A 24,577-nucleotide genomic window follows, 5' to 3' on the forward strand; every position below is an offset into this window, starting at 1 on the left:
CCCTGATCTCGGATTCAAATTCTATTCATTTTTTATTTTTTACTTTTATTTTTCATGTGCTGGCTGTGTAAAAATTGGATTTCATATGTGTGCTAGCTACCCTGTTTGAAACCCTATTTGTTCTCTAGTGTGAGCAACCCGATATACCCTTGTTTGCTGTCCCATGGTAGTACTATTGAATCATTTCAAAACTCAGTTTTCCATGGTAACAGGGGGGGGGAGTGCTTCACCTTCCTGCCATCAGTTGAGGGAAAGTAGTTGGCATTGCTTTTCACAACACAAATTTGGTGTGGCATTGAAATCTATCATAATTTGGTGATGTTCTAGAAACCTGTGCATTGTGTTGCCACCTCAATAGTTACTGCTGTCATATTTTGTTCTGATTTGAATATTAAAATAATAAATTAATAATAAAGTGTTCATTGACAACACACCGGCCTGGTTCTTGGTCTATTGGGACAAAGGGTGCTGGTTGAAGCAGCTAGACAATTTCCCAGGCATTTCACAAAAAATTGGTGTTACCTGGTCAATAATTGTGTCTGCAGATACAATACGCCAAATTCAAATTGTCAGGGTTAAATTAAGAGCCGGGTCACGACTGCACCTGACCAAACCTAAGGAGGACAGTACGGTTTATCAAAGAACTTACCTAACGAATTTTACCTTGTGTTTGGTGGTTTCGACAAATCTGCCCACCTCAAAAATGGACCCTCGTCAAGATGCCGTGTCAGACCACACGACTATCGTCCAAGGATCGGATCGTGCAGCGCTGCCGAGGTATCGCGTCTCGTTCGGTCGGGCCCGCAAAATCACACCGTCCGTTCCCGGTTCGATAGTCTGCGTCAACCTTCAATGATCCGGCATCAATCTTGAGGGTCCCTATTCGGGCGCCAACTGTGAAAACATAAAAATTGATATGAGGCTGGGAAGCCCAAAAGAAACACACCAACACAGGTTACAAAGGACATACAAGTGCTTTATTTAAAAGCTACAACAGTTACCAAAGTCAATTGACAAACGGATAGCTATTCGGCTCTCAGAGTAACGTAACAAACTTCAACGAGGGTTCGATGCATTAGTAGAGAGTCCGTACATTTGGAATACTTGGGCTTTTATATCCTTTATCCAGCCCTTGGCCAACCCCCTCGCGGGTTAACCATTCTTAGGATCAGGCCTAGGGTTCCTTGCCAGGTCAATCCTATAATGTATGCATTTTGATCAGTTCCGCTGATACAGTTATTCATTTACACATAGGTCAGTAATAGGACAAGGTCTCAGTTCGCGACCCCGACAAGTGGCCTGCAGGCATATTAATTCTTCGTGTGTGCGGAGGTCACAACGGCCAGAATCTCACTCAGAATGTCATTCAGCCTCCATTTTGATGTTCAGGGTGACTTCCACATTACAAGAGAACCTAAAATGGCGGCTAAACCCCAGATGGCGACTTACATTACTTTTCGTTAAGGTCAAGACCTTGCCGCGGAGTCTATTTACATGATATTTTAGACAACTTGGCGTAGGCCAATACACATTCAATTACTGCGATAGGAGGCATAATATTATTTCAATTCCAACAATGGGTTGGAGGCCTCCTTAAAAAAACATTTGGGGATTGTAAAAATAAAAAGCGGTTTGATTGTGCACATACCCATTGCCAGGGAAAAAGGGTCCCTGTCTTGCTTTTATGCTGCATAATACATCATGACAACTTGGGGGCTTGAGTATGGGATTTAGCAGTGTTTCCACCTGTGACAGTGTAGCACAGCATACTAGCCCATTGACGTATTGTTACATTTAGTGCATGGTAGGTTGTGTTACACTGTTATGGTGCCAGCCAAACTTGTACCCTAGAAATCAGGGCTGTGTGGCCAAACAACATATTGTAACCATAAACTAGGAAGGAACAGGGTGGAGAGTTTGCCCTTGCATAGATAACCAAATGAAGAACACTCTTCACAATGAGCACCATGGAAATTAACATGGCTAGACAGGACCTCCTGTCAAAATTGTTCATTAAAGGGGAATGGGCAGAGCAGGGACATGAAGCCTGGCTATCTAGTATGATGCAAAAGGTGACCTCTATAAGTATGGATGTGTGGCAGGACAGTGGCCTGTTACATCAAGCCCCGACTGACTTCTACATGACACAGACCACTAAAGATGAACAAATTAAGATGGCCCAACTCACTGCATACATGTACTTCCACATGATAATCATGGGTGAAAGGTACCAGGAGAGTGTACCCTCTGGGCAGAATCATTCTGAGTTATTGGAGCAAGTAAAAGGGGGGGTTAAGGCAGGTAGAGGAGAAAGTGTGAGAGAGCCAAAACTCTTAGAGATAGGAAACATCATTGAGCAGCTAAAGGATGAGTTGGCAGTACAGCAACAAACCAATTCAGAGCGAGAATCCCAATTATCTGCACTAAAAGAGGAGTGCCAAGAAAGTGTTGATTCCCTGAAAGAGAGTCAACTCAAATTGAACAAGTGACATACAATAGAGTGTGCTTAGAGGACATGTGCACTCCTCAAAATCCGATTAAGCAATTGGAAGAGGAAATAAAGCAGTTGATTATTAAAGGGGTTCATTCCAAAGAGGAATTTGACCAGGAGTGCTGGAAGCGCTATGAAGCAGCAGAGAGATAACATGACTGAACAGAATGGAACACTGTATCAGGAAAAAGATGCCCTATGCCAGTAAGTGTGCCAATTAAAAACAGACCTAAAGAAAAATGAGTCATGTTTTCAGGAACTGACCTACATAAAATTAGAGAATGAAAAATTAATGGGGCATAGGATATAAAAAATAGAATGTGATCTAGAGCAGACAAAACAGACCAAAAAGGCACAGAGTGAGATGGGTCTCCTGCAACAGAAATGGTCTGAGTATTCTCAGACAATACAAGAATCACAGAAACAAAATGAAATGAGGCCCTTTGTGATGCGAACAGGGGACTCCATGGCCAAGTAATGGCACAGGATAAGGTCATAGAAGCCAGTCAAGGCCTGATACCAGAGCACAAAGCTCAGGCCTTTGCATGCTATCAAGAAATAGGGGCTGAGAAACAGAAATCTGAGATATTAGAGAAGTGGTGTGCTAGGATAAATAAAGCATGGAGGAACCCCAAACTGGTAGGGAATGGAAGGCTAACCCCTGTCCTTGGTGTAATGTCCTCTGTACCTGGGCCCTCAAGCCAACTTACCACCCTATATGCGGAAAGCGCTGCTAACTTCATGTCTACCAGTTCACAAGAACCGGGAACCATGAGGCAGCCGGACTCAATTAGGCCCGGCATGATTGAGCCGGCAGGCCAGCGTCCGTCAGCGATTGTTGGACGTGCATCACTGCTTAGGTAAAATAATATTTTGCCAAATGTATCTGACCAGGAGGACTCCTATGAAGAGAAAATCAGGGAGTTAGACTGGCAGAAGCATCAGCTACAAAGGGACCAACTGGTCCACTTTGCAGATAAAACAGAGTCTGAGTTTAGGCCCCAAAAGAGCATCCTGAAAACCTCCACCCAATTAGGGAGGTGGGGGGAGTTCTCTACCAACCCTGGAAAAAGGGAGGAGTCATATGAGTACTCCCCTTTGTGAAAGAGGGAGTCCAAGGGAAGTGTCCCAGAGAGCCCACAATACAACAGGGTAGAAGAGTTTAGACCCCGCCATCCCGGAAGAGACTCCCAATCTCAAAGAATCAGGGAGCGCTTAGAGGATAGAGACCAGACCTCAAATAGCAGTACCTCTGAGTCTGAAAAGAAGGCAGCCCAACAAAAGAGAACTCTGGTAAAAGACCCCATTCAACAAATAAAAGCCATTAGAAGTTTCATTACCCTTTACCATAAACATGCCAAATACTCAGTCTGGGAGCATCTGGAGCTGTATGACCAGGTGATGTAATTTGGCATCAAAAATGACCATAATTCTATGGAGTTTGCCAAGTGGACATTCTCCCAGAATACTCCAGCTTCTTTGCTGGGCTGGAGGATCAGAATCATTTAAGGTCGTCTACCTACAAGGCGGCCATCTTGTAGGACTTCTCCGTGCACCGGAACACCCAGGAGGCTCACAAGGTGGCCTACAACCTGCAATGCGGCGATGATCAGGCCCGAGAGAATTTGTTCAAGAATGGAAGCGGGCAGTTGCACATACCACAAGACTGGTGCACACGAACAGTAGGGTGTCCATTAATACCTACTTTCATGCCCTCCCTGAGTACATAATGACGCAACTGGTTAGGGACTTCCACGAAGAAAGGACCCTGGACTGGGTAACAGAGCAAGCTACCTGGATCTATGAGGTCCAAAAGCCTGTAGAAAATCAGAATTCCCCCAAAAATCCCAAACCAACCAACCTCCCTGCTGCTGCCAAGGTGGCAGAGGAGAAGAATACCCCCATTTTGGACCTAGGAATACAGGTTTGGGGGGCAAAAAATTCAACTCTCACTAACCAGCCAACCCAGATGCAGAGAAGACCCTCTGACCAGTCCCAAGCAGGTGGTAGCCAGGCAGGGTACCCCACAAATGTGTCACCTCACTCTGCTGCATACATCAGCCCAAGGTACAAGGGGGAACAGACCCATCTTGGGGTACGTATGGACTCCCCCTGCTCGGGGGTGATCCAATCAGGTAAGTACAGCCCCAGGAAACTTTCCTCCGAACTTCCCCCCAGGTTTCCCACTAAACGTCCCTCAGGAGGGCCGTAATATTCCACCCTCCAGTTTGTTTCTTCCCTAGGTACCCTCAAAACCGCAACATACAGAACAATCCCCCTCTCTCCCCAGTTTCAGGATTCTAGACCACCAAATCAGGGAGAAGGGAGACCAAGAAAGAAGGGCTACCAGGGAAACCCTCCATACCAAATCTACTCCAGGGGAAGGAACAGTTACCCTTCCCGACAGTAGCAAAGATTTGACCCAATAGCCCTGTATCAGCCAGAGAGGATGTCACAACTGGAGCACCAGGTCCAGAGCTTGACACAAGACCTGAGGCGCATGTTGAGGGCTCAGCAGAAACCTCAGATGAACATGGCTGCTCAGAACAGCTCGAACCCAGGGTCTGATGCCCCAGAGCAATGACGGGGAAAAAACCCTGACAACCAACAGGTTCCAGAGGAGGAGGCTCGGTAGGAAGGGGGATGAAAAGCCCTAGATGAAGCTTCCTTCCTCACTCCAGGGGAAGGAACAGTTACCCTTCCCGACAGCACCAAAGATTTGACCCAATACCCCTGTATCAGCCAGAGAGGATGTCACAACTGGAGCGCCAGGTCCAGAGCTTGACACAAGACCTGAGGCGCATGTTGAGGGCTCAGCAGAAACCTCAGATGGACATGGCTGCTCAGAACAGCTCGAACCCAGGGTCTGATGCCCCAGAGCAATGACGGGGAAAAAACCCTGACAACCAACAGGTTCCAGAGGAGGAGGCTCGGTAGGAAGGGGGATGCAAAGCCCTAGATGAAGCTTCCTTCCTCACCCGTGAAAAGCCCCTAGAAACCTCTGAACCTGAACCCAAAACTCCTACCCCCAAAAAACTGCAACCTAGGGAACAGAGGGTAAGTAGGAGAAACCAAGTGAACAAGAAGACCCATTTTGTGGAGGAAGTCTGCGTCCTCCAGTTCAGAGGGGAAGAATCCCTGGAGGATTCTAGGAAGAAAGTCTCTTTCAAGGATGGGAGGATCCCTCCCAAAGAAAAATGGGTCCCATGAGACCCTAACTTAGACCGAGTAAGTATGGGGACTGACTCGGAACCACAAATCCCTGAACCCCAATGTCACCCCAACGACTCAGAAATAAAGGATGGATCCTTCCCCCAAACCGGTTCAAGTGAATGTCTCCAGGAAAAGGGGGACAGCACAGAATCAGGGGAAAAGGGGATTCCAAAGCCCCCCAAATGTCAGAATGCCACATTTTTACAGATTCCCAAACTCCAACACAGAAAACTGCCCAAGATCCCCTGGTGTCTGAGTCCAAAATAAAGAAATTAACTGCCCAGCTGGCCCAAAATGCCCATTTCCTTTTCCCCAGAGGAGAAAGAAGGTAGGTTTTATGCCCCCGTCCGGGTGCAAGGGCAGTGTGCAATTTCAGCCCTGGTGGATACAGGATCCCAAGCCACCCTTCTATCAAAAGGGGCATTTGATCAACTAAATGCAGGAAGGGGGAGAGTCACCAAATTCCCCTCGCACCTCTTCCTGGACAACTCCAGAACGAGGGGACTGCGGATCTGGAGATCAAAATTGGCCGACAAGGTGAAAGGTGAAACACCCGGTTATAGTCGTTACTCCAGAGGGAACACCCTGTCTCTTAGGGAATGACCTCCTTCAGTGGCTGTCACCCCTAATAGACTTTGTGAATGAAGTCCTCTGGACGCAGACTAACCGGCTAATAAAATTAAAACAGAACACCAACTATGTGTGCCTAAACTGCACATGCCATATGGTTCCACTTTAGGAACAATCAAGTCCCCGACATAAGTTTAATTGCTGTAGGAGAACAGACTGGTTATGGGAACCCTTCTCCATTCTTGAAAAATCAACCTGCCTCCCAGATTTACGTGGCATTCCACACTGGAAGGAAATACCCTGAACTTCTATACTGATCCACAATTTGAGGAAAACCCAAACACCATGATAAAAGGTGATGAAAAACCAGCTCAAAGCTTGGCTGATATTCAGAAAATGGGTGAAAAGCTGTTCATCCCCATTCAGATAAATGAGGGGTGGAGCCTGTTCTCGCCAGAGTATGCCTGAATAATGGAAAAAGCTTAATCAGTGGAGCGCTATTCAGAAAGCTCCCAAAAGATCAGACCATTCCCACCTTTAAATTGATTGATAAGTGGGAAATGGGCCTGGAAACTCCCAATTCCAAACATCTCCTGCCTAGCAGGTGCATGCTCAAAATTTCCATTGGTGATAAAAGCATAGAGCATAATTGTTGGGTTGTGCAAGATGTCCCTTCTGCCTTCTACTTAAGCAGTGACATTCTCAATCGATTCGCAATTAATTAGGACCTCATTAATTACAAAGTCTGGTCCCGACGGGGGGGTAACCCCCTGGGTTTTGGCAATCATGAAAAGGCATTTTGGTCAGCTCAATTGGTACTGTAAACAGTTGAAATTCAAACTGGAGAAGAGGTCACCATCCCAGGATTGGCCCGACAATTCATTATTCCCCTAAAAAATAAGAGGACAGAAACTCCATAACCCGGACACCTACAAAAATTTAAATCATCATCTCCAACAGCAGGGATTGTATTTGAACCTAACCCCATTAGCTGCCTTAGAACACCACACCATTCAAATATTGGTGGATAACAGCGACCTTAGGAGTATCACTCTGGGCGCAGACACCTTTCTTGGAATGGCGGTTGATGCCCAGCATTTCTCCATTGGCTTAGGGAATTAAATCATGGGACAGATCCCCAATGACTGCTATGACTGTGACAACGACATACCTCTGGAAAAGATTTTCACCCGGCAAGGGGGGAATTTCTTGGTGTACTCTTCCTGCCCTTACAGGGGGGGAAGAGGTGACCTGCGACATGAGGAAGGATGAGGTGGTATTTCAGGTCAACAGTGACTGCCTCTCCTACCTGAAACCTCCCGTCCAGGCCAACACCATAACCAGAGATCTCTCCATGCAACTGGAGGATACCGCGGAGATTGCAAACCCCAAGGTCTTTCCAGGCTTCAGGCAGACGGTTGAGGAAACGATCAACCTCACTGATGCCTGTGAGACCGAGGACTAAAAGCAGAAGCAGGTGTTTCTGGATTTTCAAGAAATCTTTGCCATGGATAGGTATGACTGTGGTCGCACCGAGATACATTTTACATCCATACCCATGGACCCGGCGATGACTCACGTATTCGTGAAGCAATATCGGTTGCCTCTCGTGTCTATGGAGTCACTCGCAGAAATCATAAAGTACCTAGAGTCCCATGGGATAATTCGTCCAGTCCACAGTACCTTTAACAATCCAGTACTGGGGATACTAAAACCCAATGGAGACTATGCCAGACCTTAGGGAGTTGAATAAACAGGTTTGACATGTCCCAATGGCCTCTTCCTTACATTGATCAGGCACTGGCCCAGATCCAAGGGTCAAAGGTGTATACCACCATTGACCTGACCAATGGATACTGGACAGTACCCGTGAGTAGGGAAGACCAGTACAAGCTGGCCTTTACCTTTGGGGGGCAGCAGTACACATGGACCCGAACTCCCTTTGGATATATAAACTCCAGCAATGAATTTAACATTTTTCTGCATAAGGCCATGCCCGACTTGGGTGAAAGGGGAAACCTGGCCTATGTGGATGATGATCTAATTAAAAGCTCAATACTGGAGGAACATATAGCGGAAATCTGCCATGTTCTGACCCAGTTGAAGGAAGCCAGAGTGAAACTGTCCTTCCAGAAGGTGCAGTGGTGTAAAACCCACGTGAACTTCCTACGGCATGAAATCACCCCTGAGGATCTATGTCCCCAGATGAAAAAGTTGGAAGCATTACTTAAACTGAAAGAACCCACGACTCTGCGTGAACTCAGAAGTGTTCTTGGACTGACTCATTACAGTAGAAAGTTCATAGAAGACTACGCAGAGGTCACAAGACCCTTGGTCCATTTACTGAAGGCCAGGGTCAAGTGGGAGTGGTGTCCAGAACAAGCCAAGGCAGTGAAACAACTGTAGAGAAGCCTCTCACAAGCACCTTGTTTAGCTTACCCCGTCAAAAACAAGGGGTTCTTCTCGGAGACAGGGTTCTCAAATACTTGCTTAACAACACTATTATACCAGAAGCATGTCAAGGTCAATAAAGTCATCTCCTATGCGAGTAAGACTTAATTCTCTGTGGAGGAAAAATTCAACGATTGTGAGAAGGCAACAGTGTGGGCTTTAAAAAATTACTGCCCCTTCATCCAGGGCGAGCACATAATCATCGATATTCCTCACCAGCCTTTGTAATACCTCCAAAGTGACAGAATCCAGGCAGGGAATGTGAGTAATTCCAGAATTACTTCCTGGATTCAGTTCATGCAAGGCTTTCCTGTGGAGGTCAGATATGGCCAAAACAAGAAGAATCCCCTCACGCAACGTTTGGCTGACTTGCATGATTGTGCTCGAGAAAATTGTCTCGAGAATGAAAGTCTCAAAACACAAGACAACATGGAGGTGTACCTGAATCCCCCACACAAAGTCTATGAAGAAGACACGTGCCAGGGGATGCCCACAGTTTATGTGGACGGGGGCTCCTACCATGTTGATAACAACAGGGAAAAGGAACTGGTGGCCGGCGTTGGGAATGCCTGGGTGAATGAAGCCCCGGAGCCCTGCGCTGGGTACAAGATTGGTCCCCGAAATAGTCAGGTAGCGGAGTTGATGGCGGTTCATCAAACCAGCCACACTGCCGTGCAAAACTGCATCCACGAACTGGTCATAATCACTGATTCAGATTATGTCCAGAATGGGTTTGTGGAGCACCTGATGAATACGAAAACCAGAGGCATGCTGTGTGCAAACAATAAACCACTCAAGCATGGCAAACTAATACAATCTATCAATGATCTGGCCCCCTCTAATGAGATGACCATCTACTGGAAGATCATCAAGGGTCATTCCAGAATAGAGGGACCAGACAAAGCCGGAGATGACCTAGCCGAACAGTTGGCCAAAAACCGGAGCCGTCCATGGGGATCTCATTGAGATAGAGTCCCTGTTGGGGGAAATCCGGGTTGCTGCTGTTTACCAGGTCCCAAACACTTGCCCAAAATGAACTCTCAACTGCCCAGTGGAGTAAGGAGACCCCAGATGCTGATTTGATCATGGCACAAAAAGGGGGATCCGATAATTGAGAAATTTTATCAACACATTGAGAACTCTGTGAATTTTCTTCTCACTGAAACCGTTTACATCGAGAAAGAGGATCTCCAGGTATTGAAGTTTCCCAAATTGTTCTGAATCCAAGATGGTTTGTTGGTACAGAGATCCATCTCTGGATGTGACCAGTGGGTGGTGCCTACCTCATTTCTAAGCCTGATGCTAAGTCACACCCATGACCTGGCCACAGCCGGTCATCAGGGGTTTCATACTACTTTAGAAATCTTGCGAGAGGTTGCATACTGGCCACACATGGGTCAGGACCTTAACCAATATTTGAAGGGGTGTCTAGTGTGTGTGCAATTTCAGCCAAGTTCACTCACACACCGAGCTCCCCTCCAGAAAAGGGGAATGACACTGCCTTGGTCAGATTTACAAGTAGATTTCATCGGCCCTGTGATTCGCTCCTCTAGAGGAAACAAGTACATGTTAACAGTAACATGCTTGTTTACCAAATGGGTGGAATGTCTTCCGGTATCAAATTGCAAGGCAGAAACAGCAGCTGCCCTGATGATCAACCACATCTCGTGTTTCGGGCTTCCTCAAAGGATTGAGTCGGACCAAGGAAGTCACTTCACCAGTGAGGTGATGGCAAAGATGAGGGAGATACTTGGAGTAAAAAGAACCTCCATATTGCCTACCACCTAGCCTCTAGTAGGGGAGTTGAGAGGTATAATAAAATGATTGTGAGCATCCTAAAGAAGTTTGTGGCTGAATCTGGGCCTAGTTGGGAAATCTGATTACTGCTTGTCCTGATGGCCATCAGGTCTACCCCATTTTCTGCGACAAAGATGTCTCCATTCGAGCTAATGACTGGACGAAAAATTGGGGTACCACAGCATCTGCTCTACAGAACCCAAGAGCAGACCCTGATTAACATGTCCATGACACATGACTATATTGAGAATCTGAAACACCTTTGGCATGCTTTTGTGTGCGCTCAGCGGAATCTGGGAAAATCGGCTGAGGAGATAAAAACCCACTATGATTTAAAGACCACTAAAAAGAATATCAAGTAGGAGACAGGGTATACTTGTACACTTTTCAGAGGAACTAGACCAAGGAGCAGAAATCCCTTCTGTCCTGGCGTGGCCCCTTTGAAATTGTAGAAAAAATCTCACCTGTCGCCTATAAAATCTGCATCCCTAAAAGAGAAAAAACTGAAGAGAAATGGGTGCACATCAATCAGTTGAAGTGCTGGCATCCCTGGCAGAATTTGCAACTGATTGAAGAGCCCAGTGGGGGTAGTGCCCAGGAATCCTCTGAGGAGCAAAGGTAAGGAACTGGAACCTGAATAAAGAAAATCCTACCTTAAAAGGGAGTAGAACAATTATACTTAATCTGAAAAGATTACGAAAATGAAAAATGTAAGGAGCCACTGTTTGGGAAATACTTGTATGCCGAAAACTATATGCTTGCTTGATATTTGCACTTCATATGTATCTCTCCTGCTGTTTTGTTATATACATTCACGTCCCTACCTGGGTAAAATGGTATTGTGTAACATACTTAATCTCTGTTCTTCTTGGCAGATCTATTAACTCCTTGCCACTATAGGCCAGAGGAGAGCCACCAAATGGGGAGAGGCTCAGGAATCCCAACCCAATGGAAAAATCCAAATTGAAAGAGTGGGTGCAAACCAGTGCACCCCTCCATTAGGACCAGGAATAGAGTTGACGCATCCTGAAAGAGAGTCCTTGAATGAACCCAGGAGCAGGCGTACTCTAAAGGAGACCCCTGGGGCAAACCCAAGCCGTCAGGAGGGAACACCCCACCTCTCTCCTAGCTCTTCTCTCTCAATAAAGTTACTTCAGATCTAGGAAGGGGGATTTGTGGGGTGAAATAGCCTTAAAATGCCATAACTACAGGCCGGAGTCAGAGGGGGAGACATGCCACTCCGCAAAAGTCCTGCGCTGGAATACATGCAAAATGAAGCCCTTGCCCAAACACAAAGGAGGCAATTTAGGCATCTAAGCATGAGGATGCCTGAAAATATTCTTTGTTACTCTTGAGGGGAAGACCTCACTGTTGAGGAAGGTGCGGAAAGGATGAGACCCCCTTGGCAAAAACGGCAACATCCAGCATGTAAATGAAAGGGCCAAAATGTGTCCAAGCCTGCACAACAGGCTGTGGTTTTTTTACTGTAACTAGAATGATTGTCTTCAAAAATCAGTTTTTCCCTCCCATTTTCAATTAAAGACCTGCTCTTCAAAATATGTGCAGGAATGCCATCAATCTGTACGCAAGGAACTGTACGTTTGTTCATCATGAGCCCATCACAGAGAATCTATTAAGTAATCAGAATCTATAAGGAAATGTGGAACTATAACAGCATAAAAGGTTTCACGGCTAAAATGGACCCATTGACATTGCAATTGTGTCTTCAAAATCAACATTTTATGTATTCAAATGTACAGCTAAAGTCTTTAAACATATTATGTTACATTCTGTAATCACTGTTGCGGGAAAGTACTGTTGCAAGGGTTTACATGTTAGATTGTGTGCATTTGCTAAAGTTGAATCAAATTTTAAATGCTTGGAAAAAGCAACTCTTAAGTTTCACTTCCTAAGAAATGAAACCTATGTGTGAAACCAGCCTTTCCAAGCTGTGTTACCATGGGAATGAGCTGAGGCATTCTGTGGATCTTCACGTTTTACGACCGAAAGCACTCAGGCTGTTGTAAACTTAGCAAGTAGCCTTTGAAGCTGTAGGCTAACCTCAACAAAAGGTTTTTTTGTGATGTCAGAGCTACGAACCAGATCTCTGCTTACAGAGGGGGAAGAGGGAAGGTGGAGCTGCACACAATGGGAGATATGCAATTTTTGGAATAACTTGGGAAGTATTCATTGTACATTTTTCATTTTTTGGATTTATGAAAAGCTGTCAGTGAGCTGCTTCTGGTGGGTCCAAAATGATTTTGGTGATACCAACCTATCACTAGTTATCAAACAAATATTAATTGTGTTCTGTGTATAAATCTGACAATTATAAACATTTGAGGAAAGGTGTAGTAGTAGCTGATAGGTACTGCGCCCACCGGATGCCATATTTTTCAGTAATGTAGTTTGGGTGTATATGAGAAAATATGGTAGCTTCAACCCAATATGTCGCACAGTCACCAAATAAGGTTTATGCGATTCACAAAAAAATGTAATCTCTGAATATGCTGGCCTCTGTGGCGTAATCTGATGAGAAAGAGCATTTTTCAAAATGTGAGATTTCTAGGTACAAAAGCCAGATCCACCCTATGCATGTGTCATATGATTGATGAGGTATCCTCCCCTGACTTCTCAAATCATGCCTACTTCTCTGAGCCTACCAGCTTAGGAAGGGGAGGGAACCATTGACCACTGCCCAATCAGTTGTGCAAGGAGGATGACACAGAAGTGATGTCATTTGGCTTATAAATAGGTTAGTCCTCCTCAACTGGAGATTCTCTCTACAAAATCCGAGCTGTGCAGCTGACAGGAGATCTGTAGCTATACTTGATGAAATTGGGCCTAATCCTTGAGTGAAGCAGGGACCTGGTGTAACTGATTGGGATCACAGTGTGAGGCCTTGATTGACCCTCTTGATGGTCTTGGCAGTGGAGCCCTGGCGCCATTGATGACTGTAGAATCCTTTTCTTCTGTAAGTATAGACCTCCACACCCATAGATTAAACAAATCCTATCTATGTGAGCACTAGCCTAGATCGTCCATAAGGGAAAACCCTTTATTCTATCTGTTTGGGAAATGTAGTCATTTTTCTATTGAAAAGTATTTTTATTTGTCTGTGCAATTTGGTAACTCCACCCTTGACAAATACTGTGTTTCTCTGTGCCTTTAAGTCATTTTTCATATGGAACAAAATCATCCCTTGTGTATCTGTTAATCATAGTTCTCTTCCCCCTGAGTGGTCCTTTGTTTGTTGACATTGTTAAGTAAGTCCTTTCCCTAATATTTTGTTTAGTAAATCAATTAATTCCCCCATTGAAATTCAAGGAGCAAGATTGTTGCAATTTGAAACCAATGGTCTTGTGCCCTGTGAGATTATTTAATTGTTATAGTCATTAAAGTGGTGCCTCAAAAGAACTATTCCCATTATGAGCTAAACCCTGAATTTGTTCATGTGTAAATTTGTCAGGGATGGCACTCTATTAAGAGTGGCACAGGACACCCAGGAAGGGTATGGGTGGTTGTGCCAAAGTAAAGTGGACAGATAAGTACACACACAGCTGAAAGAAAAGAGAACGAAGAGTAGGCAAGAGTAGCAAGGAAAAAGGTACAGAATGAAATCCCTCTTGGGGTGTATGCAGATATAGGAAAAGAGTATTCCACGAACCTTAGGAAAACTCTAGCCTTCTGCACAGTTTGCTATAACAGAGGCCCACGCTGTTTGCTCATAGCTTGGAACAACAGCTAAGGGTGTCTGTAGCACAGAAACGATACAAGGGAAGGGGCAGAGGTTGCCTGACGGAAACCAACAGACAAGCTCTGTGCAAGGGGTTTACAAACAGTACAAGAGAAGACACTAACAAATAAATCCAGGAAAAAAGATGTTGAATAGCAAATTAGCAGAAGGAAATGAAGGGAAAGTCCTGTAGCAGGATTGGATAACAGAGTAACAAGGTTGAGAGCTCAGAGGAGCAAGAAAGCAATGAGCAAGCCCACAGGAGCAGGGCTGTAAGGTAGAGAGCCCAGAGGGAAAGGGTTTAGGGCAGCGGAGTAAAGCAGGATGAGCAAGCCCACAGGAGCAGGGCTGTAAGATAGAGAGCCTAGAGGGAAAGGGCTTAGGGCAGCGGAGTAAAGCAGGCTGCAAGGCAAGGAACCCAGAAGGGCCGGGCATCAAAGTGTGAGCCCTGAGGGGCAGGGCCGCTGACCGTGGAAGGTTGCAGAAGACTGTAGAGGGCTGCTAGGCCGAGAACACAGCGGAAAAAGGTAGATAGTAAGCAGCGGAGCGTGATCAGCTGCAAGGTAGAAAGCCCAGAGGACAAGGGCTGTAGGCTTCCGGAGTGAGGCAGGCTGCAGAGGACTAGGACTGTAGGCAGCCGGAGTGAGGCAAGCTGCAGGGTAGGGAGCCCAGAAGACAAGGGCTGTAGGCAGCTGGAGTGAGGCAGGCTGCAGAGCTGGGAGCCCAGAGGACAAGGGCTGTAGGCAGCCAGAGTGAGGCAGGCTGCAGAGCAGGGAGCCCAGAGGACAAGGGCTGAGGCTGGAAAGCAGCAGAGCGTGATCAGCTGCAATGTAGAGAGGCCGGAAAGGCAAGGGCGGAGTCTGGAAGGCAGCAGAGCGTGATCGGCTGCAATGAGGAGAGCCCGGCAGGGCAAGGGCGGAGCCTGGAAGGCAGCAGAGCGTGATCAGCTGCAAGGCAGGAGCCTGGAAGAGCAGGGCTGAGGCAGGGAGCCCAAAAGGCTAGAGCTGTAGGCAGCAGGGTGTAGCAGACTGCAAGGCAGGACGCCCAGAGGAGCAGGGCTGAGGCGGGAAGCCCAAAAGGCCCAGGGCGGAAGGTAGAAGGCAGCAGAGCGTGATCAGCTGCAAGGCTGGAGACCGCCAGGGCACTGGAACAAAAGCAGGCGAAAGCAGGAAACAGCATACAAAGTTTGTAGCTCGAAGCAAAAAGGTGCCGGAAGGACTCTCAATGCAAGAGACTGAGCTCTCGCAGGCAGCAGCCTTTATACTGCCCAGCCCAGCACAGAGGCAGGCTAATTGGTTGCACCTAGCTCAGCACACCTGCAGACAATCGGCCACCTCCCTCTCTGTTCCTGAGCTGGTGGAAGCAGAGCAAATCCCTAGGGCTTCTGGGGATTGTAGTTCTGATGAAGAAAAATAGGAATAGCAAGGAATAGATGGTTATAGCCAAGTGCATTATGGTAAGTGTAGTTTTCTGGGAAAAATAAAAAGGCACCAAAGTTTTGCAAATGGGAAATAAAGTCCAAATAGTGAATAGCGGTTGATCCAAGAGTTTTCTGTAGATAAATGAATAACAATTTGTCCATATTGATCGCCAATGTATGCGCCCATGGCGCAGGCATGACACAATTGTGCGTCTAAAAAAGAAATCCCCATTTGCATCTGTCATAATAAACCCAAACTGTTGCTCCTACTGTGAGAAACTCTTTGCCCAAAGCTTTCCTGTGTTTTTCTCCTGTCGCTTTCACTAAAAGCTGTGGTTTATATGTGCCTTTCTCGTCACACGCCATGTGCTGGCGTGTGTCATTTCCAGCTCCACCCAAATTCATTGTGATTTACAATTTTGTTTTTCCAAAACCTTCTCTTCTTCCTTTATAAAGTGATTTTCCTATTTGATCCTTCTTTCTCTATCATGTTCTGTGATCGGATGTAGCATTGCCTTTCCTTTATTTTAGGGGTTTGGGCTTGCCTGTCACTTCCAGCCCCAGTAAAGTTGAGCATGACTTGCATTTTCGTTTTTCTAACACTTACTTTTCACCTTTGAAAAATAATTTTTCCTACTCAATCCTTTTTTCTCTATCATACCCTGATCTCGGATTCAAATTCTATTCCCTTTTATTTTTTAGTTTTATTCTTCATGTGCAAAAATCATATTTCCTATGTGTGCTAGCTAGCCTGTTTGCAGCCCTATTTGTTCTCTAGTGTGAGCAGCCCGAAATACCCTTGTGTGCTGTCCCATGGTAGTAGTATTGAATCATTGAAAAAACAGTTTTCCATGGTAACAGGGGGAGCACTTAACCTTCCTGCCATCAGTTGAGGGAAAGTTGTTGGCATTGCTTTTCACAACACAAATTTGGTGTGCTATTGAAGTCTATCGTAATTTGGTGATGTTCTAGAAACCTGTTTATTGTATTGCCACCTCAATAGTGGCTGCTGTCATATTTTGTGCTGATTGAATATTAAAATAGTAAATTAAGAAAGTGTTCATTGACAACACACCGACCTGGTTCTTGGTCTATTGGGACAAAGGGTGCTGGTGGAGGTAGGGTTTGAGGCGAGTTGGAGGCCTCCTTAAAAAACCATTTGGGGACTGTAAAAATAAAAAGCGGTTTGATTGTGCACACACACCCCTGGCAAGGGAAAAAGGTCCCTGTCTTGCTTGTGCTGCATAATATATTGTGACATAGTATGAGATTTATAAAGCACAAATCTAGCTGGGGAACAACAGAGCAAGGCGATACCCCCAGGAGTGTAAAAGGAGAGTGTTTAGCAGGCCAGTATCTTGGCCCGGGCAGAGTGGAAGACGGGCCAGGGGGCAGAGCTAAATAGCTCAGGAGGAGGGTGGAGGAAGGGGCCCACCCTGAAAGCTGCCTCTGAGCTTGCCGAATTAAGCAGCCCTTTTGTGATGGTCGGCTGGCTGCTCTCTGTTGACTTGTGGATGACTGGGATGTGTTCGGAATATGTAAACAAAGGAATGCATATTCCAAAGTCAGCGCGTGAGATGGTCTGGAGTCACACACTCTGTGCCCCTCATTCTTTGTGTTGACAACCTTTGAAGTGGGGCAATTTATAAGTGATGGCTCATTTAACAAGCCATTGCTTTTCCACAGTATGTGCTTAACATTTCAGTGTTAAGAACTTAACATGGGGCATTTTTTATTCAGAAGGCCAGCACAAGTATCAGTTAGCTGACAAATCTATGCATTATTCAAAGAGAAATAATGTGTGGCACAGAATTTTTTAAAATCCATTTTCTTTATTTTCATGTCTCTTTATTTAACACACCAAAACGTTTTTTTGTGTATATTACTTTTTAGTTACATATGGCGGATCCCTGGGAAGGGTAACCGTAATTTTCTTGCTAAGTATTCTAGTGGCTGCTTTGGGACATGATATGATATGATATGATATGGTATTTGTAACGCGCCTATACACAAGTGTTTCAAGGCGCGACGAGGCAGGGAGGGAGGGAAACAAGGGGAAAACAGACAAACGATCCTACTAGGCCAGGTGTCATTCAGATCGCGCAAGTGCAGAGGTAAGGGGAAAGGAGGAAGTGCAGGGGGGAGGAGGTGGGGGGGGAAGTGCAGTACAAGGTAAGTAGCGTAGAAAATAATAATAAATAATAAATAGAAAGGGCCAGCTGGTGGCAAGTGCGAGGTAAGTGCAGAGCAAGTGCTGGGAAAGGGGCTGTAGGGATACAGTGACAGTCCCACAGTGCAGGGGGAGCCGGGGAGGCAGTGCAAGTGGAGAGTGGCTGGGCCCTGGACCGAGGTTGCTGAGAGTGGCCCAGATGCAGGTTTAGTGCTGAATTCAGTGGGGAGTTAAGCAGGATTAGCAGGGGAGAGGGAGAGAGAAGGCAGAAGCGAAGAGGAAGGTTTTGAGGTGCTTCCGGAACCGGAGATGGTTCTCCTCAAGTTTCAGGGAGGCAGGAAGGCTGTTCCAGAGGGAGGCCCCAGCTGCGGAGAGAGATCTACCCCCAGCTCGTTGCTTCGAGAAGCAGCTGACCATGAGGGAGTTGGAGACGGATGAGCGAAGGGCTCGTGAAGGAAGATATTTAGGAAGAGAGAGTTGGAGGTATTTAGGTCCCAGGCCCCAGAAGGCCTTGTGGACAATGCAGAGGGTTTTGAACTTAATCCTCGCAGCCACTGGGAGCCAGTGAAGAGATTTCAGTCCTGGAGAGATACGGTCCCTGGGCTTGAGGCCAAGGACAAGTCTCGCAGTTCTGTTCTGGATAAGTTGCAGAGGGCGGAGAGTGCAGGCAGGCAGATTAAGATAGAGGCTGTTACAGTAGTCCAGCCTTGAGAGAACCAGGGCTCGAGAGACAGTGAGCTTCTGGGGGAAGGAGAGGAAGGGAAGAATACCTCTGAGGAGGTGCAGCTGGTAGTGTGACTTCTTAGAGACGTCAGATATATGAGGAGAGAAGGAGAGTGTGGAGTCGAAGATGACCCCGAGGTTTTTAGCCTTGCAGGTAGGGGCAGGAAGGGGGCCAAGGGAGGCCGGCCAGAGAGCTGCAGGGAAGGAGGGAGTGGGTGTGCCGATGAGTAGAATCTCAGTCTTACTGGCGTTGAGGCAGAGGTCATTGGCGGTGCACCATTCATGGATAGCAGACAGACAGTCGGAGATGAGGGAAGGAGAGGAGGAGGCTGAGGGTAGCCTGAAAATGAGCTGGGTATCGTCTGCATAGCACTGGAAGTGGGGGCAGAGAGCGGCGATGCGGTGGGCAAGGAGTGCCAGATACTGGTTGAAAAGCCAGGGAGAGAGGTTGGATCCCTGGGGGACACCACAGGTGGAGAAAAAGATGTCAGAGAGGAAGGAGCCCATTTGGACCTGGGAGGGTCGATCGGAGAGGAAAGAAGTCAGCCAGGCCAGAGCCTGACCAGTGATGCCCAGGTTATCACGGAGACAGTTGAGCAGGATGGCATGGTTGACAGTGTCAAAGGCAGAGGAGAGATCGAGCAGAATGAGAACACAGGGAGTGTTGGTATCGAGGTTCAGGAGCAGGTCCTCACGGATGTTCAGGAGAGCAGTTTCCGTGCTTCTGGCAGCTCTGAATCCAGATTGATGGTCATGAAGATTACCAACAGAGTCAGCATGGAGGTTAAGCTGGGAGATGGCCAGTTTCTCCAGGAGCTTACCCAGGAAGGGAGTAATGGAGATTGGGCGATAATTGGCCGGGCAGGACATGAACTAAATGCATCTGCTCAGCATCAAAGGTCTTTTAATTTTCTAAACAAACCAGCCACTGCCTAGCGCTCACACCAGATGTCACCTCAATGTGACTTGGTGCTAGGGAGAATTCTCATTTCTTGTGCCAATTCCCCTCAACCCGAGAGACCCCCAGCACTTTTGCTGGACTCCTGTTTTTATAAAATGTATTCTCTTCAGTGAGTGGGACTTTTTACCACTCACTCATTATTTTGGCTCTGACCTGGGAACCCTATTTTACTACTACTGTAATTCTTTTTCTTTTAATGGCATCTTGCTTTCCTCCATTTTTTTCACTACAGGCATCTATAATGGATTGTTGCGGCATACAACATCCTATGTGCAGTGTTGTTGGGGAGTCCCTTGGGGTTCCCTTTTTATTTCTTAGTATTTTTACCTAGGAACTACTGTTCTCAAGGATAGTAGGATGCTTTTAGCTTACCTTTCTTTTTGTAGGATCCGCACACCCTACATTATGTGGAGTGCTGAGGGGCTACACTGTTACTCCTTTCCCACTGCTCCTGTAACTTTTGTAGTTACAGAAACTAACAAAAATAAACGGCTGGTGGCAGTGGATACAATTTTCTACAATTTTTGTCTGTTACTCGCAGGCTGTTTTCACAGCTACAGTACAGCACCCATGGGTGACCATTTTCCCAAAATGGCCCGTCTTCTTTATTGCCATTTTCTATTTGTGTGTTCCTTCTTGGCCCTTCTTCTACCATTCCAGGTGGAGGTGGGTCATCTCCAGTTACTGCAGAAGCACTGCTGAAGTACTGCTGCTGTCCTGAGTTGACCCCATTTTTGAATCGACATGGAAGATCCGCCTAGGATGAATTCCTTTTCTGGGATGGTGGGCATAACCAGCCTTAAGATACTCTTCAATTTGAGCTGTTGCCTGATGTCCTGTGACCTTCCAGGGCTGCTGAATCCCAATACCCGGGGTACCTTGACCACCTTGAAGTGCCTTGCCGTATCTCACTGGAACTTTGGTGCCATCCGCGTGGACCTCCAAAAGCACGAATCCTGTCTGCAGAGTCCCCTCCCCACAATTCAGAACCGAGAAAAGAAGAAGAGTTCCACTGGCTGTGATTGTTCGTTCCTAGTACTGAGACAAAGGTGTCAAAACCCCAAACCGCTGTGGGAGTAATAAGAATTCTTTGCTGGCGAACCCTTCTTTCGACAACTGCTGCAGGAGCCCATCTAGGGACCCCTTTTTGTTACAATGAGCAAGGACCAGGAGACCGATTATTTTCAGCTGAGCATCCAGAAGGCATCCAGCTGCATCATCTTCTTCAGTCTCAAGGTACTGTGGGGCGCGGGGTAAACTTACCTTATGTCCGTTGTGTCGATCCTTTGATTTTTTAGCACGTTTTCTACTGTTTGGTTGTTCCCCCCCATTTCAAGTTGCCCAGGCCTAAGAGCTTGTGCCCCTACAGGAAAGCTTCTCCTAAGCCCCGGTACCTTTTACAAAGAACAACTAACTTTGCACATACTTGTGCTCAGAGGATTTTCACCAGAACGGTTGCATTACTTTTGACTTTGGCATTGCTAGTTCCCTTACCGTCAATCTTCCTAGCCTCTTGGCTCTTTACATTCTTGAACGTTCGTGAGTCTTGTAGTCTCAAATCCCAATTGGACCTTAGAAAAAAGTACCTAACACTTGGAACTTTGATTAGGAAAGCATGGTCCATTGTTTGTCACCATTCAGATAGTAGTCCATGGCAAATCAACGCAGTGATATGTGTACAGCAATGATTTATGCCCTGCACAAGTCTCCGCCCTGTTGGTTAATGGCGTCTATGTGGTGCTCCCATATGTAACAGCACATATGCCTGTTTTTGTTTGATGTGTCCAATGTCCATACAATGGCACACTGGAACGTTTTGTGTATGTGGCTCTGACGAGTATTCCATACTGTGCCCAGACGTAAAAACATACAGCAATCAAAGAAGTTGGCCCAAATTGTACATCCACTAGGCCAAACGCCCTTTCTAAACTGCCACACCATGATTGTCACTAGCTGCATGCCAGCACTAATAAGAGCGGCTAATGCCAGCTTGGTTAGATAAAGAATAGGCCTGCTTTATTTTGCAGAAATAATCCTTGGGGCCTGCGTAATGGTGCGGAAGTAGTGGCTGAGGAAATGTGGAACCTTTACCATGCATTAGAAGCAGGTATTGTTTAAAATGCTTCATCATCTTATTACTGGTCAGGCTTAAGTTTGTAAAAGGTACAATCCTTTCTGTGCATTGTTTATTGGGTGTCTCTTGTACGGCATCCTGTCCTGTCTATAGATAGAACTCCCTAATGATGTTTCTGTATTGGGGGTTGGGAATGCTCACACTGAGACCCAGGCCTTCCTCATCTAACAAGAAGCAACAGAGCTCTTGTACACCATTTGAGTGGCTGATGTTGCAGCCATTGTATGCTCACATCCAATAACGTAAGCTGTTCTAATAAGTATGTATGGTTCATGGTTACAACCATTTTAACGTTAGGGTGAATGTTGTGGACAGTGATGTGAGCACCAAGCTATGGATCTGTTATGAATTTAGAGATTCACACATACAATCCTTTTTTATCACATATTTGTTTATCAAATATAGAGATCTCTGATCAGTGTTATGGTCCCGAAATGCACTCTGATTTAATGCAAAGCATACAGGAACCCTCATAGTTACTATTTGTCCCTTTTCCCAATCTGAGGCATTTTGAAAGAGTACAACATGAGTGTACCAGACTGTCCATCTTGGAATGATAACCTTCTATCAGAAAATAATGTATATAGTTAGTCCTGTATTGCTCCTTAGGAAATACAAGTGAGGTGTTATGAACAGAACGCCTGCAACACAGGGCCAGTGCTCAGAGGGCGCTCATACCCCAGCAGGCAGCTTAAACAGAAGTGTGCCAATGCGGGTAGTTTGAAATTGCATTCAGACAAGGCCTTCCCACAAGAGAAGGTTACAGAAAAAAACATTTATTTGGGCAGCAACAACTGTGTTTTCACGTTAGATTTCTCCTGTAAAGTACCTGGATTACAATGCAATGAAACCAGTTTCATTTATATAGCAATTATTTATTGAAATTGAGGAGGGATTTTGTTGTACGACACAGAGGTTTCGTTTTGGAATGACGTTTTCCAGTGCGGGTGGGACTGGCGCATTTTAGTGTTTCGCCCCAGCAGGGTCGGACTGGGCCATAACATTGTCTTGGGCACCAATGAAAAAGTGGCCCACCCTTGCAAATGCCTATTGATTCCTTTTGCGACAGACTTTGAGTAGTACCCAATGTTGTGGTTTTTGATAAATGTGATACAAATTGTACATTTTAAAGAATATGCATTCAGTAACAATGGTCACAACCACTAACTGCGTGGTGAAGTAATTTATCCAACTGGCCCACATTGCCCAAAAAATATGGCTCATTTTGACCAAAAAAACACTCCCACGCCAGCAGTTTGTGTTTTTGGTTCGGGCATTGGCCTATTGCCCTCTAAGCCAGGCCGAGCCTGCTTGAAACTGCCCTGGTGCAGAGCTACCAGAGAAGCTGGGATGTGTGCTGAGGTGAGGGACGCTCCAGAGGGTGTGTGGCGGAGATAATATTTTTTTTTATTATAAAGAGTCAGTCCAACCACAAGGAACCGTCATGAGACCTTTGAACTTGCTGACAAAAGTCTGGCGTCGGGCAGGTGAGTCAGACGCTTTGGTTGCATGTCATCGGGCGTTCACGAACTTTGCCCTCGTTCCACACGGCGCCTCACTCGAAGATAAAAGTGAACTCTGATAGATTGGGGGGACATGTCAATCGTGGTATTCATTAAAACCCGAGGGGTGCAGACACCCGCGTTTATGATCCCGTACGAGGTATTCGGGCTGGGGCAAGATGCTCTTCTGCTCACTGCTGAGTGTCATGTGTTGCAGCGAGCACGTGTTATTTGTGCAGCCTTGCAGCCCTGGCTGCGATGCTGATCGGCTCATGCTTTCCGGTGCACCATAGTTTGCCATTGCATAGAGGCAGGTCATTATATCGGATATATTTGCGCCAAGTAGGTCTACTACAATGAGCACAGACGCGAGAAACCCTAGATGGCAGTAGTCCTGGATTTGTAATAACCGAGGACTTCACGTCCCATAATGCATAGCAAATTTATCTGCCGCGTAGCATGGGTAGCATGAATGCCCCATTATTGTTCCGGCCGCCGGTACTCTGCCAGGACAAAGGCCGGCCCGAGGACATATCTCTTTAAAAGGCGAGTGCCTGTTATCAGCTGCTGTGGGTGTTGAAACATCTGTGTTCTAAAGTCTGCGACCTTTGCATGGACGCGGAGGAGTGGGGGGTTTGTAGATCGCTGGCTGGCCCAGTCTGAGCCAGGGGGGGCGAAAGGACGGATCGTCTCCTCTTCAGAACTCCAGGGAGAAACGAAATGCGAGAAGTAATTCACTCATTCTTGTTGCTTTGAGAAACCGGGCGAACCTGCAGCTTCCGCATAGCAGGCTAGACGCCAAATAAGCAAGAACTTTCCCCTCCCTACCAACGGCCTGCTAGGAAGCACCGTCTCCTGCAAAAACACAGCGTGCGGCGGAAGTCGTGAGACCCAAGAGTGACTATGCGGTTGCTCCCGTTCCAGGTGCCTGTTGGGATCATCCTGCTCTCCCTCGCTGCATTCCCGATCAGTTATGGAGTCAACAGCGTGCTTTCCCTCTCCGAGTAAGTATAGCGCCAATAGCGCCTCCAGCCTGAGCCAGCGAGCGTGCGCTGTTTACCTGAGGCGTAGCCGCCGCACACCCTCGGCATTGGCTGCAGGGGTCAGCCCAACTCTCTCAAGTCGTGCCTCAATAGGTTGTTTTATTCTGTGCATCCTGCTTTTCCCATTGAACATTCTGGAACTACAAGTCTTAAGAAAACCGTGGGTCGATTACTCTCTGGCTAGGGCTGCCATGCGGGGTTTGGTGAGTGAGCCCCCCCCCTCTTTAATCTGCATTGCTCCAGCGGCACTGGAATAGGAGTTGCGAACACGCTCCCTTTGCATTTGTGTGGAGGGCGTACACCTGTTCAGGGCGCACCCAAGGTGTGACACTAGTGTGCCCCAGCTCTCAAATGCAGCAGGCAGCC

The 24,577-nt window shown here is 46.6% G+C and overlaps 2 protein-coding genes across 2 annotated transcripts in view; both read left to right on the forward strand.

Annotated features, from left to right (window-relative positions):
• Positions 1 to 9,367: 9,367 nt before the first annotated feature.
• LOC138484343 (ribonuclease H-like) lies at positions 9,368 to 9,691 on the forward strand. Its single transcript, XM_069613849.1, has one exon. The coding sequence runs from the start codon at positions 9,368 to 9,370 to the stop codon at positions 9,689 to 9,691; it is 324 nt and encodes a 107-aa protein (XP_069469950.1).
• Positions 9,692 to 23,751: 14,060 nt separating this feature from the next.
• Positions 23,752 to 24,577, forward strand: part of TM6SF2 (transmembrane 6 superfamily member 2) — a 354,704-nt gene continuing 353,878 nt past the window's right edge. Inside the window, exon 1 of the mRNA XM_069649116.1 lies at positions 23,752 to 24,172. Within this exon, the coding sequence (XP_069505217.1) occupies positions 24,072 to 24,172 (101 nt within the window). The 5' untranslated portion in view covers positions 23,752 to 24,071. The remainder of the gene's footprint in view (positions 24,173 to 24,577) is intronic.

This window comes from Ambystoma mexicanum, chromosome 1p (assembly GCF_040938575.1).
Source record: "Ambystoma mexicanum isolate Mex_15411 chromosome 1p, UKY_AmexF1_1, whole genome shotgun sequence".
In the NCBI taxonomy this organism is placed as follows: Eukaryota; Metazoa; Chordata; class Amphibia; order Caudata; family Ambystomatidae; genus Ambystoma; species Ambystoma mexicanum.